We start from the raw sequence: 21,383 nt of genomic DNA, 5'->3' as shown, positions 1-21,383 counted from the left end.
AGATGAGAATGGAGTTAATTTAATTCTGAGTATGATACTTCACAGCAGGAGGAATTAGGTGATTCCACATCTCATGACCCTCCCCGCAATTAACCCTTCTTGTGGTGGAACAAGGGGGAGGGAGAGAGACAGAAACACAGTCAGCTTCTCCTGTAAAGAGAATTTAACAAGATTAGAAAAAGCATTAATTAAGGCAAAAATGAAGGAGAAGATATATCTGATTTCATATCCTGTGATTGAAGAGCTCAATCCTCAGGTCAAAAAGAGAGAAAATACACTGCTTTTAATTTGGGAAAAATTAAGATTTGAAAAAAAGGTTGATCTTTATGGGGCTACATCATCTTATGTGAAGATGTTACTAGATAATTTGTCTTATGAAATCCAACCCCGAATGACTGGAAATCCATAACGAAAACTTGTCTAGAACCGGGACAAAATTTATTGTGGCTTTCGGAGTTTCATGAATTATGTAGGATTCAAGCCCAACGCATAGGCAAACAGGAGCTATTGTACAAGTTGCTTTTTGACCAACTAGCTGGTGAAGGTCAGTATGCAGAGAGCTCAGGAAAGATTTCTTATCCAATACAGTATATGAGCAAATTTCTAGGCTGCAATAAAAGCTTGGAATTCTCACCTGGACAGAAAGATGGAAATAATGCTTTCACAAAAATAGAGCAAGGTCCCAATGAACCTTTTGCAGATATTGTGGGACGTTTACAAACAGTTGTAATAAGAACCATTGGAGACAATGCAGCAACAGAAATAATGACTAGAAATTTGGCTAAGGAAAATGCCATGAGATTTGCAAGAGAATTATATGGGGGCTAGACAAAAATGCTCCTTTAGAAGAAATCATAGATGCTGTCCACAGTGGCACAAATGCTTATTATGCCAGACTATGATGAACATGAATAGACAAGGTCCTTCTTGGCAGAGGAATTCTAGAGAAACTCGTCGATGTTTTCAGTGCAGAAAAATTGGACATTTGAGAGCTCATTGTAGATATGAGATAGAGTGAGAAGACAGGGTGAGAGAAAACCCAAAACCCCATGTCCAAAATGTAACCGAGGCTTTCACTGGGCCTCTAAATGTATATTGACCCAGAGGAATGAGAGGCAGGGCCAGCTCTAAAGTATCAATCAAAGGACACGTGGGGCATGATAGCAGCTGAGGTTACACCCAGAGAGACTTAGAAATTCAGAACTCTGATGTCATCAACCAACAGAAAGCAATCAGGATTACAGTTGGGAAGAATACAGGCCTTTTAAGACAACAAGACAATATCCAATGCAAACAGCTCCAATGTAATTACCAGATGATGAGGAGAAATCCCAAAAGTGGTAAACAGAAGAGAATTAGATAGGTTAACTGCTTGGGGAAGAGGATCTGCTTATATTTCACAGGTGGAAAAGGAATCAGATGGCTAACAATGAGATGTCAAAAGAACTTTAAAATCTTCAGCTTTCAGTTCCTGAAAAACCAGCAAGAATCACTGGATTCCCTGAGATGAAAAATTGTTGATTTTGCAGTAGTTAAATTTTCATGTTGATTCATGTTATTTGTTACATTTCCACTAGCCTGTGTTTATAGCTGTGTGCTTTTGTAAATTATGTATAATGCCTCCCATATTGATGGATTTATGTATTCCATGTATATCTGTTACAAAGTTCTGGCCCATATTGATGGATTTATGTGTGTACCCCTCAGGAACCCCTATGTTTTAAAACAAAAGAAAGGGGGAGATGTTGGAATCCTTACTAACTGCTAACTAATTAGAGTTGATCTAATCTTACAAGAAGATGTTTTGGGCAGAACCTGAAACAAGGTACTAAGTAGAACTACCATAATCCCTCTCTCTGGAAGGAGCATAAATAGGCCAATGGCCAGTCAGAGAGTTCTGGAGAGGAAGACGCTAAAGTCGAGATTCACCGGAAGACATGAAGATGGAGCTGGCTGGAGGCTGAAGAAAACAGAGGCAGAGGCTGAAGGACCAGACCTTTGGATTTAAAGACATTTGGAGAGAGCTTTGGAAACAAGCAGAGAGATAGCCGAACAGGGACCGACAAAATCCTGATTCCAGGGAAGGCACCCAGAGAGAACTTTTATAATATTTTATAGAAGAACAAGAACCCCACATTTGAACTCACAACATGTCATAATTAAAAAAAAGATAAAGAAACTTTAGAGACCCCCAAAATAACAGTTTATTAAATAATCTGGCATGATTATCCCTTCATCCATAATTATTTATTTATTCTTTTATATAAATGTAATCTTGTCATCTTTTAAAAGGGAATATTTAAACTCATAAAGGTGGGAGTTCAAGTAGAAAAATCAGGCCCCCCAAATATTTAAAGTTTGGGGCTTTCTTTTTTTACTAAATTAGTAATGTATATTTCAAGTTAAGGTCTTATCTTCATGGAGTAAGATTATTCTGAAAAATAAAACTTATAATCAGATGAAAGTAGTTCATGTTAGAAAAAAGTGATGAAACCATGCATAGAAGAATTGTATTGTAAGCATTTTCTGTGGAAAAATATTTCAGAATAATGGATAGTCAGCTGGACTAAAACCTTAAACACATGGTTTTTGGTTTTATCTATGATTCCTCTTAGTTCTGTGATGCTGGGTAACTGATTTAACCTCAAAATGCCCTACCTAGGTAACTAAGTTTGTAAGTTGCAATGAAGGTACTAGCCTCCATTTTCCTTAACTAAGAGTTTTCTGTAAATAAATCATAGGGTAAAAAAAATCATCGTTTCAGACTATTTTAAAATCCTAAAAAAAATTGAAAACTCAAATATGAATAGATCTTCGAAATATCTATGTTAAGTTTAAAAGGTTTTTGCAAAAGGAAAACCTTTCCCCAAGAATCTTACTAATGTATTCCTTGTGACAACACATAGAGAAAGACTTTGATAAGAGAGCTGATAATCCAAGAAAAAGAGAATAGGCTCAGTAGCAAAACAGTTGTTGGTGACTTTTTGTCATGTTACCTGAATGATAAACGTTCACAAATTAAAGCAAACCAAAAAACAAAAAACTTGATGGAAATTTTGAGTGACATTCTATGAAAAAAATTAACATGTCAGGTAGATAAAACTACTATATGATTTAACTTGAATATGTATTTTTTAGATGGTTCTAACTGGGATTCTTCAAGCCCTTCTGAGATAAATAAGAGTCACAGAAGTTCAAAGAATTTAAACTTGCAAAGGATTGTTGTTTCCAAAGGCCTGACTCAAAATCCACAAGGTTCCACAAGAGGTGAGGCTAGAAGTGGGCCTGACACTGGCTATAAGGTTGGACTTCAAGTAGAAAAGCCAGGCCCCCAGAAGCATTGGGAACCTCCTCTAGAAAAAGAAGCCCCAAAACGTAAGAAAGACAGAGGGTTAATGCTCTGAATTGACTTGCTCAATGTGTTACCTTCCAAACTTTATTATTAGTAGAAGGAAGCTAAATAAATGGTAAAGTCATGGGATAATGAAATTGACTTCTCTATGGTTAATCCTCTCAACAGACTAGAATCTAGGAGGTAGCTTTCTAACAAGTGTTCTGATTTTCTCCTTTATTTCCTGTAACTTCTTGCACAGATGCTGAAAAGGGCTAGTTTAAATTTGTGTCCTAATTGTGCTCTAATCATCTTCTGTGTACTTAATTGGAAATTCCTACTAATTTTTCAAATCCTAAAATCTTTAGGTTTGAATATCCCCAAATAAAATCCATATCTGAATGATTTTTTTTCTTTAATGTCATTACAATTTTCTAAAAGTTCTGTTAATCTTTTCACCACTGAATTACTATTCCATCATATCATGTTCTATTTAGCTCTCAGATAACTAATTTTTAAAATGAGTTTCAAATTAACTCCTGGAATATTATCCGTGTATCTTAGTTACATTAATCAGAGTAAGCTAGCTGAAGAAATCGGATTTCATTTATTTTATTTCCCTATTTCTTTGAGACAGTCCTGGTCAGTGGTTTCACAATTATAATTTATCTTGTTTTCTCTCTCTTTTTAAATAATATGGGTTTGATTCTGTCTTTTAAAAATTGATTTTATCCTCTTTCTGACTGCCGTGTTTTTTGTCTTTAATCTGTCCTGTCATGAATTAACTTTCAAAATCCAGTTCTCTTGTTCTATTTCTATTCTTGTGTAAGGAAATCTGTTATCCTTGGATGCATATGGTCTAGGATCTTCTTCCACAAATCTATTCTTCAAGGATATTTGATTTGTAATCCAAAGTAGTCTAGTCCAATAATCACTAATTATGGAGATGGACTCAAAAACAAACATTACTTCGTCACAAAATGGAAGGAAGGGGTTGTTGCTAACCTCTGATTCTCAACTACCAGCCTATCGTATTGTCCCCATCCTCATGGTGCCATTCTCTCTATCTTTACATTTTAGTATAATACACAATTTACAGAGGCATTTTTGGAGTCATGTAAACAGATTTAACATTGCAAAATAAATGGTCAAATTTTAAAATTTTATTTTCTAATATTTACCTAATATTCCATTTATATGATATTCCATATGTTGAAAGAAGTTCATAATATAAAATTACTAATTGAGAGATTTAAAACAATTTTGCTCCTTTACGATAACTTTAAAAATTGGAAGCTTTTTTTACATCGTTTCTTAGATGTCATTTATAGACATTCTTTCTGGAACAGCTCAAGGGACTTTAAGGAGGATTAACATACATAGCTTTGTCAGTAGATGATATAGTTATGGAGAGAAATGAAAATATATTAACTATTTATTCTACAAATATACATCCAAGTAGATGTATTCAGAACATTTGTTTCTAGCCTTTTAATTCTGTGATAACTGTGTGGTTTATAGTTTTTCATTCTCTGTATTTTACTGTTTACTCTGTAAACTTTACTATTTCTACATGACCTCCTTTTGACAATGATATAATTAAGGAATCATTCACCCACGAGAACCTGTTGCATTAATCCTTCTCATTGCTTAGAAGAAATGCTGCTGAATCCAGCAGCAACTTTCTACTTAACGACTTGTGAACTTGACTGTGCATTTTTTCAAAGGACTGACTTTTATGTGTGTCACTGATGAGCATTTTTATATGTTAGATATATGTAAAATATGTATGAGTTCCTTGAAATCTGATTTATTTGAAATGTGAATTCCATGTTGGGCCAATATTATTTTCTTCTTCTATCTCCAGTGTTGAGTTAATTTTAGTTAGTCAATAAGGGAAAATGCCATGATAAGAATTAGATAATTTCGAATAGGATTCTACAAATCCTACATTGCCAACGAATACACCTATTTATTTTGCATGATATTGTAATTGAGTTTTGTTGTTTAATTATCATTGATGATAAAACTTTTGTCCTTTTCTTAGATCATCCAGGGGAAAATCCTAATGTGAAGGTAATAATATTGATACTTTTAATTCATTTTCTGATATGTACTGAAAACTTTCTATGCAACTTTTTTAAAATTTAATTATCTTGTTTCATAGCCTAGTCAACGGGGTCTTCCAATGAAAGAGTCTTTCTCAAGCCAGGAATCAGAGAAAGGAGTCAAGGCAAAATCAAAATTAGGTAAAGTTGATCATTTCATCATTTAGGAAGAAAAGAAATATACTTAGGGACTTTTCAATATTCATATTTCCTTTTCCCACTTTCTCCCCATTTCCATTACAGATTATGTGCAAAAATGTGATTTACCTGCTGCAGAAGACACTGATGGTAATTTTCTCTTTTCTTCTCTATGTTGACAACTATGAGGATAAGTGAATTTTTCACACAATCACACATAATAGAAGACGTATCTTGTAGTCTTCAGGTTTTGTTTCCTTTAATTTTGCGTTTTGAACACCTAATGTCAAACTGCATTTTTGTATTTTGGGCTCTTTTTATCATGAAGTCACATGAATCCAATATTGCATGTCTTCCCTATTTCAAGTTATCATACATGAACCCATATCCTATCAAGTGTCTCCTGTTTGACTCTAAGATGCAAAGATAGAAAGAATTATTACTGACAAGAGATTTACTTTCTGTAAACAAAAAAAAAAAAAAACAAAAACAAAAACAGATAAGTATCTTACAAGATCTGGAAGCAAGGGAGAGAGAGAAAAATTCTCTAAGAAAAGTGGAGAGCAAAAAGTTTAATTAGTGGTTGGGAAAGGGTGATTACAAACTGTGAGTGCCAGAAAAAAAAAAAAAGGGTTTCCGAAGTAACTATAAATAAGTTTATTAATTAGATAAACAAAAAAGAGCACATTTATTGGACAATAACGCGGAGATGTCATAATTAAATAAAAGATAAAGAAACTTTAGAGACCCCCAAATTAACAGTTTATTAAATAATCTGGCATGATTATCCCTTCATCCATAATTATTTATTTATTCTTTTATATAAATGTAATCTTGTCATCTTTTAAAAGGGAATATTTAAACTCATAAAGGTGGGAGTTCAAGTAGAAAAATCAGGCCCCCCAAATATTTAAAGTTTGGGGTTTTCTTTTTTTACTAAATTAGTAATGTATATTTCAAGTTAAGGTCTTATCTTCATGGAGTAAGATTATTCTGAAAAATAAAACTTATAATCAGATGAAAGTAGTTCATGTTAGAAAAAAGTGATGAAACCATGCATAGAAGAATTGTATTGTAAGCATTTTCTGTGGAAAAATATTTCAGAATAATGGATAGTCAGCTGGACTAAAACCTTAAACACATGGTTTTTGGTTTTATCTATGATTCCTCTTAGTTCTGTGATGCTGGGTAAGTGATTTAACCTCAAAATGCCCTACCTAGGTAACTAAGTTTGTAAGTTGCAATGAAGGTACTAGCCTCCATTTTCCTTAACTAAGAGTTTTCTGTACATAAATCATAGGGTAAAAAAAAATCATCATTTCAGACTATTTTAAAATCCTAAAAAAATTTGAAAACTCAAATATGAATACATCTTTGAAATATCGATGTTAAGTTTAAAAGGTTTTTGCAAAAGGAAAACCTTTCCCCAAGAATCTTACTAATGTATTCCTTCTGACAACACATAGAGAAAGACTTTGATAAGAGAGCTGATAATCCAAGAAAAAGAGAATAGGCTCAGTAGCAAAACAGTTGTTGGTGACTTTTTGTCATGTCACCTGAATGATAAACGATCACAAATTAAAACAAACCAAAAAACAAAAAAATAGATGGAAATTTTGAGTGACATTCTATGAAAAAAATGAACATTTCAGGTAGATAAAACTACTATATGATTTAACTTGAATATGTATTTTTTAGATGGTTCTAACTGGGATTCTTCAAGCCCTTCTGAGATAAATAAGAGTCACAGAAGTTCAAAGAATTTAAACTTGCAAAGGATTGTTGTTTCCAAAGGCCTGACTCAAAATCCACAAGGTTCCACAAGAGGTGAGGCTGGAAGTGGGCCTGACACTGGTATAAGGTTGGACTTCAAGTAGAAAAGCCAGGCCCCCAGAAGCATTGGGAACCTCCTCTAGAAAAAGAAGCCCCAAAACGTAAGAAAGACAGAGGGTTAATGCTCTGAATTGACTTGCTCAATGTGTTACCTTCCAAACTTTATTATTAGTAGAAGGAAGCTAAATAAATGGTAAAGTCATGGGATAATGAAATTGACTTCTCTGTGGTTAATCCTCTCAACAGACTAGAATCTAGGAGGTAGCTTTCTAACAAGTGTTCTGATTTTCTCCTTTATTTCCTGTAACTTCTTGCACAGATGCTGAAAGGGCTAGTTTAAATTTGTGTCCTAATTGTGCTCTAATCATCTTCTGTGTACTTAATTGGAAATTCCTACTAATTTTTCAAATCCTAAAATCTTTAGGTTTGAATATCCCCAAATAAAATCCATATCTGAATGATTTTTTTTCTTTAATGTCATTACAATTTTCTAAAAGTTCTGTTAATCTTTTCACCACTGAATTACTATTCCATCATATCATGTTCTATTTAGCTCTCAGATAACTAATTTTTAAAATGAGTTTCAAATTAACTCCTGGAATATTATCCGTGTATCTTAGTTACATTAATCAGAGTAAGCTAGCTGAAGAAATCGGATTTCATTTATTTTATTTCCCTATTTCTTTGAGACAGTCCTGGTCAGTGGTTTCACAATTATAATTTATCTTGTTTTCTCTCTCTTTTTAAATAATATGGGTTTGATTCTGTCTTTTAAAAATTGATTTTATCCTCTTTCTGACTGCCGTGTTTTTTGTCTTTAATCTGTCCTGTCATGAATTAACTTTCAAAATCCAGTTCTCTTGTTCTATTTCTATTCTTGTGTAAGGAAATCTGTTATCCTTGGATGCATATGGTCTAGGATCTTCTTCCACAAATCTATTCTTCAAGGATATTTGATTTGTAATCCAAAGTAGTCTAGTCCAATAATCACTAATTATGGAGATGGACTCAAAAACAAACATTACTTCGTCACAAAATGGAAGGAAGGGGTTGTTGCTAACCTCTGATTCTCAACTACCAGCCTATCGTATTGTCCCCATCCTCATGGTGCCATTCTCTCTATCTTTACATTTTAGTATAATACACAATTTACAGAGGCATTTTTGGAGTCATGTAAACAGATTTAACGTTGCAAAATAAATGGTCAAATTTTAAAATTTTATTTTCTAATATTTATTGCCAGTATCTTTGTAAATAACCTAATATTCCATTTATATGATATTCCATATGTTGAAAGAAGTTCATAATATTAAATTACTAATTGAGAGATTTAAAACAATTTTGCTCCTTTACGATAACTTTAAAAATTGAAAGCTTTTTTTACATCGTTTCTTAGATGTCATTTATAGACATTCTTTCTGGAACAGCTCAAGGGACTTTAAGGAGGATTAACATACATAGCTTTGTCAGTAGATGATATAGTTATGGAGAGAAATGAAAATATATTAACTATTTATTCTACAAATATACATCCAAGTAGATGTATTCAGAACATTTGTTTCTAGCCTTTTAATTCTGTGATAACTGTGTGATTTATAGTTTTTCATTCTCTGTATTTTACTGTTTACTCTGTAAACTTTACTATTTCTACATGACCTCCTTTTGACAATGATATAATTAAGGAATCATTCACCCACGAGAACCTGTTGCATTAATCCTTCTCATTGCTTAGAAGAAATGCTGCTGAATCCAGCAGCAACTTTCTACTTAACGACTTGTGAACTTGACTGTGCATTTTTTCAAAGGACTGACTTTTATGTGTGTCACTGATGAGCATTTTTATATGTTAGATATATGTAAAAAATGTATGAGTTCCTTGAAATCTGATTTATTTGAAATGTGAATTCCATGTTGGGCCAATATTATTTTCTTCTTCTATCTCCAGTGTTGAGTTAATTTTAGTTAGTCAATAAGGGAAAATGCCATGATAAGAATTAGATAATTTCAAATAGGATTCTACAAATCCTACATTGGCAACGAATACACCTATTTATTTTGCATGATATTGTAATTGAGTTTTGTTGTTTAATTATCATTGATGATAAAACTTTTGTCCTTTTCTTAGATCATCCAGGGGAAAATCCTAATGTGAAGGTAATAATATTGATACTTTTAATTCATTTTCTGATATGTACTGAAAACTTTCTATGCAACTTTTTTAAAATTTAATTATCTTGTTTCATAGCCTAGTCAACGGGGTCTTCCAATGAAAGAGTCTTTCTCAAGCCAGGAATCAGAGAAAGGAGTCAAGGCAAAATCAAAATTAGGTAAAGTTGATCATTTCATCATTTAGGAAGAAAAGAAATATACTTAGGGACTTTTCAATATTCATATTTCCTTTTCCCACTTTCTCCCCATTTCCATTACAGATTATGTGCAAAAATGTGATTTACCTGCTGCAGAAGACACTGATGGTAATTTTCTCTTTTGTTCTCTATGTTGACAATTATGAGGATAAGTGAATTTTTCACACAATCACACATAATAGAAGACGTATCTTGTAGTCTTCAGGTTTTGTTTCCTTTAATTTTGCGTTTTGAACACCTAATGTCAAACTGCATTTTTGTATTTTGGGCTCTTTTTATCATGAAGTCACATGAATCCAATATTGCATGTCTTCCCTATTTCAAGTTATCATACATGAACCCATATCCTATCAAGTGTCTCCTGTTTGACTCTAAGATGCAAAGATAGAAAGAATTATTACTGACAAGAGATTTACTTTCTGTAAACAAAAAAAAAAAAAAAACAAAAACAGATAAGTATCTTACAAGATCTGGAAGCAAGGGAGAGAGAGAAAAATTCTCTGACAAAAGTGGAGAGAACAAAAGTTTAATTAGTGTTTGGGAAAGGATGATTACAAACTGTGAGTGTCAGAAAAAAAAAAAGGGTTTCCCAAGTAACTATAAATAAGTTTATTAATTAGATAAACAAAAAAGAGCACACTTATTGGACAATAACGTGGAGATGTCATAATTAAATAAAAGATAAAGAAACTTTAGAGACCCCCAAATTAACAGTTTATTAAATATTCTGGCATGATTATCCCTTCATCCATAATTATTTATTTATACTTTTATATAAATGTAATCTTGTCATCTTTTAAAAGGGAATATTTAAACTCATAAAGGTGGGAGTTCAAGTAGAAAAATCAGGCCCCCCAAATATTTAAAGTTTGGGGCTTTCTTTTTTTACTAAATTAGTAATGTATATTTCAAGTTAAGGTCTTATCTTCAAGGAGTAAGATTATTCTGAAAAATAAAACTTATACTCAGATGAAAGTAGTTCATGTTAGAAAAAAGTGATGAAACCATGCATAGAAGAATTGTATTGTAAGCATTTTCTGTGGAAAAATATTTCAGAATAATGGATAGTCAGCTGGACTAAAACCTTAAACACATGGTTTTTGGTTTTATCTATGTTTCCTCTTAGTTCTGTGATGCTGGGTAAGTGATTTAACCTCAAAATGCCCTACCTAGGTAACTAAGTTTGTAAGTTGCAATGAAGGTACTAGCCTCCATTTTCCTTAACTAAGAGTTTTCTGTAAATAAATCATAGGGTAAAAAAAATCATCGTTTCAGACTATTTTAAAATCCTACAAAAATTTGAAAACTCAAATATGAATACATCTTCGAAATATCTATGTTAAGTTTAAAAGGTTTTTGCAAAAGGAAAACCTTTCCCCAAGAATCTTACTAATGTATTCCTTGTGACAACACATAGAGAAAGACTTTGATAAGAGAGCTGATAATCCAAGAAAAAGAGAATAGGCTCAGTAGCAAAACAGTTGTTGGTGAGTTTTTGTCATGTTACCTGAATGATAAACGATCACAAATTAAAACAAACCAAAAAACAAAAAAATAGATGGAAATTTTGAGTGACATTCTATGAAAAAAATTAACATGTCAGGTAGATAAAACTACTATATGATTTAACTTGAATATGTATTTTTTAGATGGTTCTAACTGGGATTCTTCAAGCCCTTCTGAGATAAATAAGAGTCACAGAAGTTCAAAGAATTTAAACTTGCAAAGGATTGTTGTTTCCAAAGGCCTGACTCAAAATCCACAAGGTTCCACAAGAGGTGAGGCTGGAAGTGGGCCTGACACTGGCTATAAGGTTGGACTTCAAGTAGAAAAGCCAGGCCCCCAGAAGCATTGGGAACCTCCTCTAGAAAAAGAAGCCCCAAAACGTAAGAAAGACAGAGGGTTAATACTCTGAATTGACTTGCTCAATGTGTTACCTTCCAAACTTTATTATTAGTAGAAGGAAGCTAAATAAATGGTAAAGTCATGGGATAATGAAATTGACTTCTCTGTGGTTAATCCTCTCAACAGACTAGAATCTAGGAGGTAGCTTTCTAACAAGTGTTCTGATTTTCTCCTTTATTTCCTGTAACTTCTTAAACAGATGCTGAAAGGGGCTAGTTTAAATTTGTGTCCTAATTGTGCTCTAATCATCTTCTGTGTACTTAATTGGAAATTCCTACTAATTTTTCAAATCCTAAAATCTTTAGGTTTGAATATCCCCAAATAAAATCCATATCTGAATGATTTTTTTTCTTTAATGTCATTACAATTTTCTAAAAGTTCTGTTAATCTTTTCACCACTGAATTACTATTCCATCATATCATGTTCTATTTAGCTCTCAGATAACTAATTTTTAAAATGAGTTTCAAATTAACTCCTGGAATATTATCCGTGTATCTTAGTTACATTGATCAGAGTAAGCTAGCTGAAGAAATCGGATTTCATTTATTTTATTTCCCTATTTCTTTGAGACAGTCCTGGTCAGTGGTTTCACAATTATAATTTATCTTGTTTTCTCTATGTTTTTAAATAATATGGGTTTGATTCTGTCTTTTAAAAATTGATTTTATCCTCTTTCTGACTGCCATGTTTTTTTGTCTTTAATCTGTCCTGTCATGAATTAACTTTCAAAATCCAGTTCTCTTGTTCTATTTCTATTCTTGTGTAAGGAAATCTGTTATCCTTGGATGCATATGGTCTAGGATCTTCATCCACAAATCTATTCTTCAAGGATATTTGATTTGTAATCCAAAGTAGTCTAGTCCAATAATCACTAATTATGGAGATGGACTCAAAAACAAACATTACTTCGTCACAAAATGGAAGGAAGGGGTTGTTGCTAACCTCTGATTCTCAACTACCAGCCTATCGTATTGTCCCCATCCTCATGGTGCCATTCTCTCTATCTTTACATTTTAGTATAATACACAATTTACAGAGGCATTTTTGGAGTCATGTAAACAGATTTAACGTTGCAAAATGGTCAAATTTTAAAATTTTATTTTCTAATATTTATTGCCAGTATCTTTGGAAATAACCTAATATTCCATTTATATGATATTCCATATGTTGAAAGAAGTTCATAATATTAAATTACTAATTGAGAGATTTAAAACAATTTTGCTCCTTTACGATAACTTTAAAAATTGAAAGCTTTTTTTACATCGTTTCTTAGATGTCATTTATAGACATTCTTTCTGGAACAGCTCAAGAGACTTTAAGGAGGATTAACATACATAGCTTTGTCAGTAGATGATATAGTTATGGAGAGAAATGAAAATATATTAACTATTTATTCTACAAATATACATCCAAGTAGATGTATTCAGAACATTTGTTTCTAGCCTTTTAATTCTGTGATAACTGTGTGATTTATAGTTTTTCATTCTCTGTATTTTACTGTTTACTCTGTAAACTTTACTATTTCTACATGACCTGCTTTTGACAATGATATAATTAAGGAATCATTCACCCACGAGAACCTGTTGCATTAATCCTTCTCATTGCTTAGAAGAAATGCTGCTGAATCCAGCAGCAACTTTCTACTTAACGACTTGTGAACTTGACTGTGCATTTTTTCAAAGGACTGACCTTTATGTCTGTCATTGATGAGCATTTTTATATGTTAGATATATGTAAAAAATGTATGAGTTCCTTGAAATCTGATTCATTTGAAATGTGAATTCCATGTTGGGCCAATATTATTTTCTTCTTCTATCTCCAGTGTTGAGTTAATTTTAGTTAGTCAATAAGGGAAAATGCCATGATAAGAATTAGATAATTTCAAATAGGATGCTACAACTCCTACATTGGCAACGAATACACCTATTTATTTTGCATAATATTGTAATTGAGTTTTGTTGTTTAATTATCATTGATGATAAAACTTTTGTCCTTTTCTTAGATCATCCAGAGGAAAATCCTAATGAGAAGGTAATAATATTGATACTTTTAATTCATTTTCTGATATGTACTGAAAACTTTCTATGCAATTTTTTTAAAATTTAATTATCTTGTTTCATAGCCTATTCAACAGAGTCTTCCAATGAAAGATTCTTTCTCAAGCCAGGAATCTAAGAAAGGAGTCAAGGCAAAATCAAAATCAGGTAAAGTTGATCATTCCATAATTTAGGAAGAAAAGAAACATACTTAAGGACTTTTCAGTATTCATATTTCCTTTTCGCACTTTCTCCCCATTTCCATTACAGATTATGTGCAAAAATGTGATTTACCTGCTGCAGAAGACACTGATGGTAATTTTCTCTTTTCTTCTCTATGTTGACAACTATGAGGATAAGTGAATTTTTCACACAATCACACATAATAGAAGACGTATCTTGTAGTCTTCAGGTTTTGTTTCCTTTAATTTTGCGTTTTGAACACCTAATGTCAAACTGCATTTTTGTATTTTGGGCTCTTTTTATCATGAAGTCACATGAATCCAATATTGCATGTCTTCCCCATTTCAAGTTATCATACATGAACCCATATCCTATCAAGTGTCTCCTGTTTGACTCTAAGATGCAAAGATAGAAAGAATTATTACTGACAAGAGATTTACTTTCTGTAAACAAAAAAAAAAAAAAAAAACAAAAACAAAAACAGATAAGTATCTTACAAGATCTGGAAGCAAGGGAGAGAGAGAAAAATTCTCTGAGAAAAGTGGAGAGAACAAAAGTTTAATTAGTGGTTGGGAAAGGGTGATAACAAACTGTGAGTGTCAGAAAAAAAAAAAAGGGTTTCCGAAGTAACTATAAATAAGTTTATTAATTAGATAAACAAAAAAGAGCACAGTTATTGGACAATAACGTGGAGATGTCATAATTAAATAAAAGATAAAGAAACTTTAGAGACCCCAAATTAACAGTTTATTAAATATTCTGGCATGATTATCCCTTCATCCATAATTATTTATTTATACTTTTATATAAATGTAATCTTGTCATCTTTTAAAAGGGAATATTTAAACTCATAAAGGTGGGAGTTCAAGTAGAAAAATCAGGCCCCCCAAATATTTAAAGTTTGGGGTTTTCTTTTTTTACTAAATTAGTAATGTATATTTCAAGTTAAGGTCTTATCTTCATGGAGTAAGATTATTCTGAAAAATAAAACTTATACTCAGATGAAAGTAGTTCATGTTAGAAAAAAGTGATGAAACCATGCATAGAAGAATGCCAATTGTAAGCATTTTCTGTGGAAAAATATTTCAGAATAATGGATAGTCAGCTGGACTAAAACCTTAAACACATGGTTTTTGGTTTTATCTATGATTCCTCTTAGTTCTGTGATGCTGGGTAAGTGATTTAACCTCAAAATGCCCTACCTAGGTAACTAAGTTTGTAAGTTGCAATGAAGGTACTAGCCTCCATTTTCCTTAACTAAGAGTTTTCTGTAAATAAATCATAGGGTAAAAAAAATCATCGTTTCAGACTATTTTAAAATCCTAAAAAAATTTGAAAACTCAAATATGAATACATCTTCGAAATATGTATGTTAAGTTTAAAAGGTTTTTGCAAAAGGAAAACCTTTCCCCAAGAATCTTACTAATGTATTCCTTGTGACAACACATAGAGAAAGACTTTGATAAGAGAGCTGATAATCCAAGAAAAAGAGAATAGGCTCAGTAGCAAAACAGTTGTTGGTGACTTTTTGTCATGTTACCTGAATGATAAACGATCACCAATTAAAACAAAGCAAAAAAAAAAAAATAGATGGAAATTTTGAGTGACATTCTATGAAAAAAATTAACATGTCAGGTAGATAAAACTACTATATGATTTAACTTGAATATGTATTTTTTAGATGGTTCTAACTGGGATTCTTCAAGCCCTTCTGAGATAAATAAGAGTCACAGAAGTTCAAAGAATTTAAACTTGCAAAGGATTGTTGTTTCCAAAGGCCTGACTCAAAATCCACAAGGTTCCACAAGAGGTGAGGCTGGAAGTGGGCCTGACACTGGCTATAAGGTTGGACTTCAAGTAGAAAAGCCAGGCCCCCAGAAGCATTGGGAACCTCCTCTAGAAAAAGAAGCCCCAAAACGTAAGAAAGACAGAGGGTTAATGCTCTGAATTGACTTGCTCAATGTGTTACCTTCCAAACTTTATTATTAGTAGAAGGAAGCTAAATAAATGGTAAACTCATGTGATAATGAAATTTACTTCTCTGTGGTTAATCCTCTCAACAGACTAGAATCTAGGAGGTAGCTTTCTAACAAGTGTTCTGATTTTCTCCTCTATTTCCTGTAACTTCTTGCACAGATGCTGAAAGGGGCTAGTTTAAATTTGTGTCCTAATTGTGCTCTAATCGTCTTCTGTGTACTTAATTGGAAATTCCTACTAATTTTTCAAAATCCTAAAATCTTTAGGTTTGAATATCCCCAAATAAAATCCATATCTGAATGATTTTTTTTCTTTACTGTCATTACAATTTTCTAAAAGTTCTGTTAATCTTTTCACCACTGAATTACTATTCCATCATATCATGTTCTATTTAGCTCTCAGATAACTAATTTTTAAAATGAGTTTCAAATTAACTCCTGGAATATTATCCGTGTATCTTAGTTACATTGATCAGAGTAAGCTAGCTGAAGAAATCGGATTTCATTTATTTTATTTCCCTATTTCTTTGAGACAGTCCTGGTCAGTGGTTTCACAATTACAATTTATCTTGTTTTCTCTCTCTTTTTAAATAATATGGGTTTGATTCTGTCTTTTAAAAATTGATTTTATCCTCTTTCTGACTGCCGTGTTTTTTGTCTTTAATCTGTCCTGTCATGAATTAACTTTCAAAATCCAGTTCTCTTGTTCTATTTCTATTCTTGTGTAAGGAAATCTGTTATCCTTGGATGCATATGGTCTAGGATCTTCTTCCACAAATCTATTCTTCAAGGATATTTGATTTGTAATCCAAAGTAGTCTAGTCCAATAATCACTAATTATGGAGATGGACTCAAAAACAAACATTACTTCGTCACAAAATGGAAGGAAGGGGTTGTTGCTAACCTCTGATTCTCAACTACCAGCCTATCGTATTGTCCCCATCCTCATGGTGCCATTCTCTCTATCTTTACATTTTAGTATAATACACAATTTACAGAGGTATTTTTGGAGTCATGGAAACAGATTTAATGTTGCAAAATAAATGGTCAAATTTTAAAATTTTATTTTCTAATATTTATTGCCAGTATCTTTGTAAATAACCTAATATTCCATTTATATGATATTCCATATGTTGAAAGAAGTTCATAATATTAAATTATTAATTGAGAGATTTAAAACAATTTTGCTCCTTTACGATAACTTTAAAAATTGAAAGCTTTTTTTACATCGTTTCTTAGATGTCATTTATAGACATTCTTTCTGGAACAGCTCAAGAGACTTTAAGGAGGATTAACATACATAGCTTTGTCAGTAGATGATATAGTTATGGAGAGAAATGAAAATATATTAACTATTTATTCTACAAATATACATCCAAGTAGATGTATTCAGAACATTTGTTTCTAGCCTTTTAATTCTGTGATAACTGTGTGATTTATAGTTTTTCATTCTCTGTATTTTACTGTTTACTCTGTAAACTTTACTATTTCTACATGACCTGCTTTTGACAATGATATAATTAAGGAATCATTCACCCACGAGAACCTGTTGCATTAATCCTTCTCATTGCTTAGAAGAAATGCTGCTGAATCCAGCAGCAACTTTCTACTTAATGACTTGTGAACTTGACTGTGCATTTTTTCAAAGGACTGACCTTTATGTCTGTCATTGATGAGCATTTTTATATGTTAGATATATGTAAAAAATGTATGAGTTCCTTGAAATCTGATTCATTTGAAATGTGAATTCCATGTTGGGCCAATATTATTTTCTTCTTCTATCTCCAGTGTTGAGTTAATTTTAGTTAGTCAATAAGGGAAAATGCCATGATAAGAATTAGATAATTTCGAATAGGATGCTACAAATCCTACATTGGCAACGAATACACCTATTTATTTTGCATGATATTGTAATTGAGTTTTGTTGTTTAATTATCATTGATGATAAAACTTTTGTCCTTTTCTTAGATCATCCAGGGGAAAATCCTAATGTGAAGGTAATAATATTGATACTTTTAATTCATTTTCTGATATGTACTGAAAACTTTCTATGCAACTTTTTTTAAATTTAATTATCTTGTTTCATAGCCTAGTCAACGGGGTCTTCCAATGAAAGAGTCTTTCTCAAGCCAGGAATCAGAGAAAGGAGTCAAGGCAAAATCAAAATTAGGTAAAGTTGATCATTTCATCATTTAGGAAGAAAAGAAATATACTTAGGGACTTTTCAATATTCATATTTCCTTTTCCCACTTTCTCCCCATTTCCATTACAGATTATGTGCAAAAATGTGATTTACCTGCTGCAGAAGACACTGATGGTAATTTTCTCTTTTTTCTCTATGTTGACAACTATGAGGATAAGTGAATTTTTCACACAATCACACATAATAGAAGACGTATCTTGTAGTCTTCAGGTTTTGTTTCCTTTAATTTTGCGTTTTGAACACCTAATGTCAAACTGCATTTTTGTATTTTGGGCTCTTTTTATCATGAAGTCACATGAATCCAATATTGCATGTCTTCCCCATTTCAAGTTATCATACATGAACCCATATCCTATCAAGTGTCTCCTGTTTGACTCTAAGATGCAAAGATAGAAAGAATTATTACTGACAAGAGATTTACTTTCTGTAAACAAAAAAAAAAAAAAACAAAAACAAAAACAGATAAGTATCTTACAAAATCTGGAAGCAAGGGAGAGAGATAAAAATTCTCTGAGAAAAGTGGAGAGCACAAAAGTGTAATTAGTGGTTGGGAAAGGGTGATTACAAACTGTGAGTGTCAGAAAAAAAAAAAAAGGGTTTCCGAAGTAACTATAAATAAGTTTATTAATTAGATAAACAAAAAAGAGCACAGTTATTGGACAATAACGTGGAGATGTCATAATTAAATAAAAGATAAAGAAACTTTAGGGACCCCCAAATTAACAGTTTATTAAATATTCTGGCATGATTATCCCTTCATCCATAATTATTTATTTATACTTTTATATAAATGTAATCTTGTCATCTTTTAAAAGGGAATATTTAAACTCATAAAGGTGGGAGTTCAAGTAGAAAAATCAGGCCCCCCAAATATTTAAAGTTTGGGGTTTTCTTTTTTTACTAAATCAGTAATGTATATTCCAAGTTAAGGTCTTATCTTCAAGGAGTAAGATTATTCTGAAAAATAAAACTTATTCTCAGATGAAAGTAGTTCATGTTAGAAAAAGGTGATGAAACCATGCATAGAAGAATGCCAATTGTAAGCATTTTCTGTGGAAAAATATTTCAGAATAATGGATAGTCAGCTGGACTAAAACCTTAAACACATGGTTTTTGGTTTTATCTATGATTCCTCTTAGTTCTGTGATGCTGGGTAAGTGATTTAACCTCAAAATGCCCTACCTAGGTAACTAAGTTTGTAAGTTGCAATGAAGGTACTAGCCTCCATTTTCCTTAACTAAGAGTTTTCTGTAAATAAATCATAGGGTAAAAAAAAAAATCATCGTTTCAGACTATTTTAAAATCCTAAAAAAATTTGAAAACTCAAATATTAATACATCTTCGAAATATGTATGTTAAGTTTAAAAGGTTTTTGCAAAAGGAAAACCTTTCCCCAAGAATCTTACTAATGTATTCCTTGTGACAACACATAGAGAAAGACTTTGATAAGAGAGCTGATAATCCAAGAAAAAGAGAATAGGCTCAGTAGCAAAACAGTTGTTGATGAGTTTTTGTCATGTTACCTGAAAGATAAACTATCACAAATTAAAACAAACCAAAAAACAAAAAAAAGATGGAAATTTTGAGTGACATTCTATGAAAAAAATTAACATGTCAGGTAGATAAAACTACTATATGATTTAACTTGAATATGTATTTTTTAGATGGTTCTAACTGGGATTCTTCAAGCCCTTCTGAGATAAATAAGAGTCACAGAAGTTCAAAGAATTTAAACTTGCAAAGGATTGTTGCTTCCAAAGCCCTGACTCAAAATCTACAAGGTTCCACAAGAGGTGCAGCTGGAAGTGGGCCTGACACTGGCTATAAGGTTGGACTTCAAGTAGAAGAGCCAGGCCCCCAGAAGCATTGGGAACCTCCTCTAGAAAAAGAAGTCCCAAAACGTAAGAAAGACAGAGGGTTAATACTCTGAATTGACTTGCTCAATGTGTTACCTTACAAATTTTATTATTAGTAGAAGGAAGCTAAATAAATGGTAAACTCATGTGATAATGAAATTTACTTCTCTGTGGTTAATCCTCTCAACAGACTAGAATCTAGGAGATAGCTTTCAAACAAGTGGTCTGATTTTCTCCTTTATTTCCTGTAACTTCTTAAACAGATGCTGAAAGGGGCTAGTTTAAATTTGTGTCCTAATTGTGCTCTAAGCATCTTCTGTGTACTTAATTGGAAATTCCTACTAATTTTTCAAAATCCTAAAATCTTTAGGTTTGAATATCCCCAAATAAAATCCATATCTGAATGATTTTTTTTTCTTTAATGTCATTACAATTTTCTAAAAGTTCTGTTAATCTTTTCACCACTGAATTACCATTCCATCATATCATGTTCTGTTTAGCTCTCAGATAACTAATTTTTAAAATGAGTTTCAAATTAACTCCTGGAATATTATCCGTGTATCTTAGTTACATTGATCAGAGTAAGCTAGCTGAAGAAATCGGATTTCATTTATTTTATTTCACTATTTCTTTGAGACAGTCCTGGTCAGTGGTTTCACAATTACAATTTATCTTGTTTTCTCTATGTTTTTAAATAATATGGGTTTGATTCTGTCTTTTAAAAATTGATTTTATCCTCTTTCTGACTGCCATGTTTTTTTGTCTTTAATCTGTCCTGTCATGAATTAACTTTCAAAATCCAGTTCTCTTGTTCTATTTCTATTCTTGTGTAAGGAAATCTGTTATCCTTGGATGCATATGGTCTAGGATCTTCATCCACAAATCTATTCTTCAAGGATATTTGATTTGTAATCCAAAGTAGTCTAGTCCAATAATCACTAATTATGGAGATGGACTCAAAAACAAACATTACTTCGTCACAAAATGGAAGGAAGGGGTTGTTGCTAACCTCTGATTCTCAACTACCAGCCTATCGTATTGTCCCCATCCTCATGGTGCCATTCTCTCTATCTTTACATTTTAGTATAATACACAATTTACAGAGGCATTTTTGGAGTCATGTAAACAGATTTAACGTTGCAAAATGGTCAAATTTTAAAATTTTATTTTCTAATATTTATTGCCAGTATCTTTGGAAATAACCTAATATTCCATTTATATGATATTCCATATGTTGAAGGAAGTTCATAATATTTAATTACTAATTGAGAGATTTAAAACAATTTTGTTCCTTTACGATAACTTTAAAAATTGAAAGCTTTTTTTACATCGTTTCTTAGATGTCATTTATAGACATTCTTTCTGGAACAGCTCAAGAGACTTTAAGGAGGATTAACATACATAGCTTTGTCAGTAGATGATATAGTTATGGAGAGAAATGAAAATA

General features: G+C 32.0%; 1 protein-coding gene across 1 annotated transcript; it reads left to right on the top strand.

The window, feature by feature from the left end:
• The first annotated feature begins 2,215 nt into the window (after positions 1-2,215).
• On the top strand, positions 2,216-20,010 carry LOC127538759 (uncharacterized). Its single transcript, XM_051962501.1, has 9 exons — positions 2,216-3,267; positions 5,379-5,407; positions 5,499-5,580; positions 5,683-5,727; positions 7,276-7,404; positions 9,536-9,564; positions 9,656-9,737; positions 13,989-14,033; positions 19,745-20,010. The coding sequence occupies exons 1-9, from the start codon at positions 3,126-3,128 to the stop codon at positions 20,008-20,010; spliced, it is 849 nt and encodes a 282-aa protein (XP_051818461.1). The 5' UTR covers positions 2,216-3,125.
• Positions 20,011-21,383: the final 1,373 nt, after the last annotated feature.

The sequence above is a fragment of the Antechinus flavipes genome, chromosome 5 (assembly GCF_016432865.1).
Source record: "Antechinus flavipes isolate AdamAnt ecotype Samford, QLD, Australia chromosome 5, AdamAnt_v2, whole genome shotgun sequence".
Taxonomy (NCBI): Eukaryota; Metazoa; Chordata; class Mammalia; order Dasyuromorphia; family Dasyuridae; genus Antechinus; species Antechinus flavipes.
The sequence above is the reverse complement of the archived record's forward strand: the minus strand, read 5'-3'. Positions and strand labels throughout refer to the sequence as shown.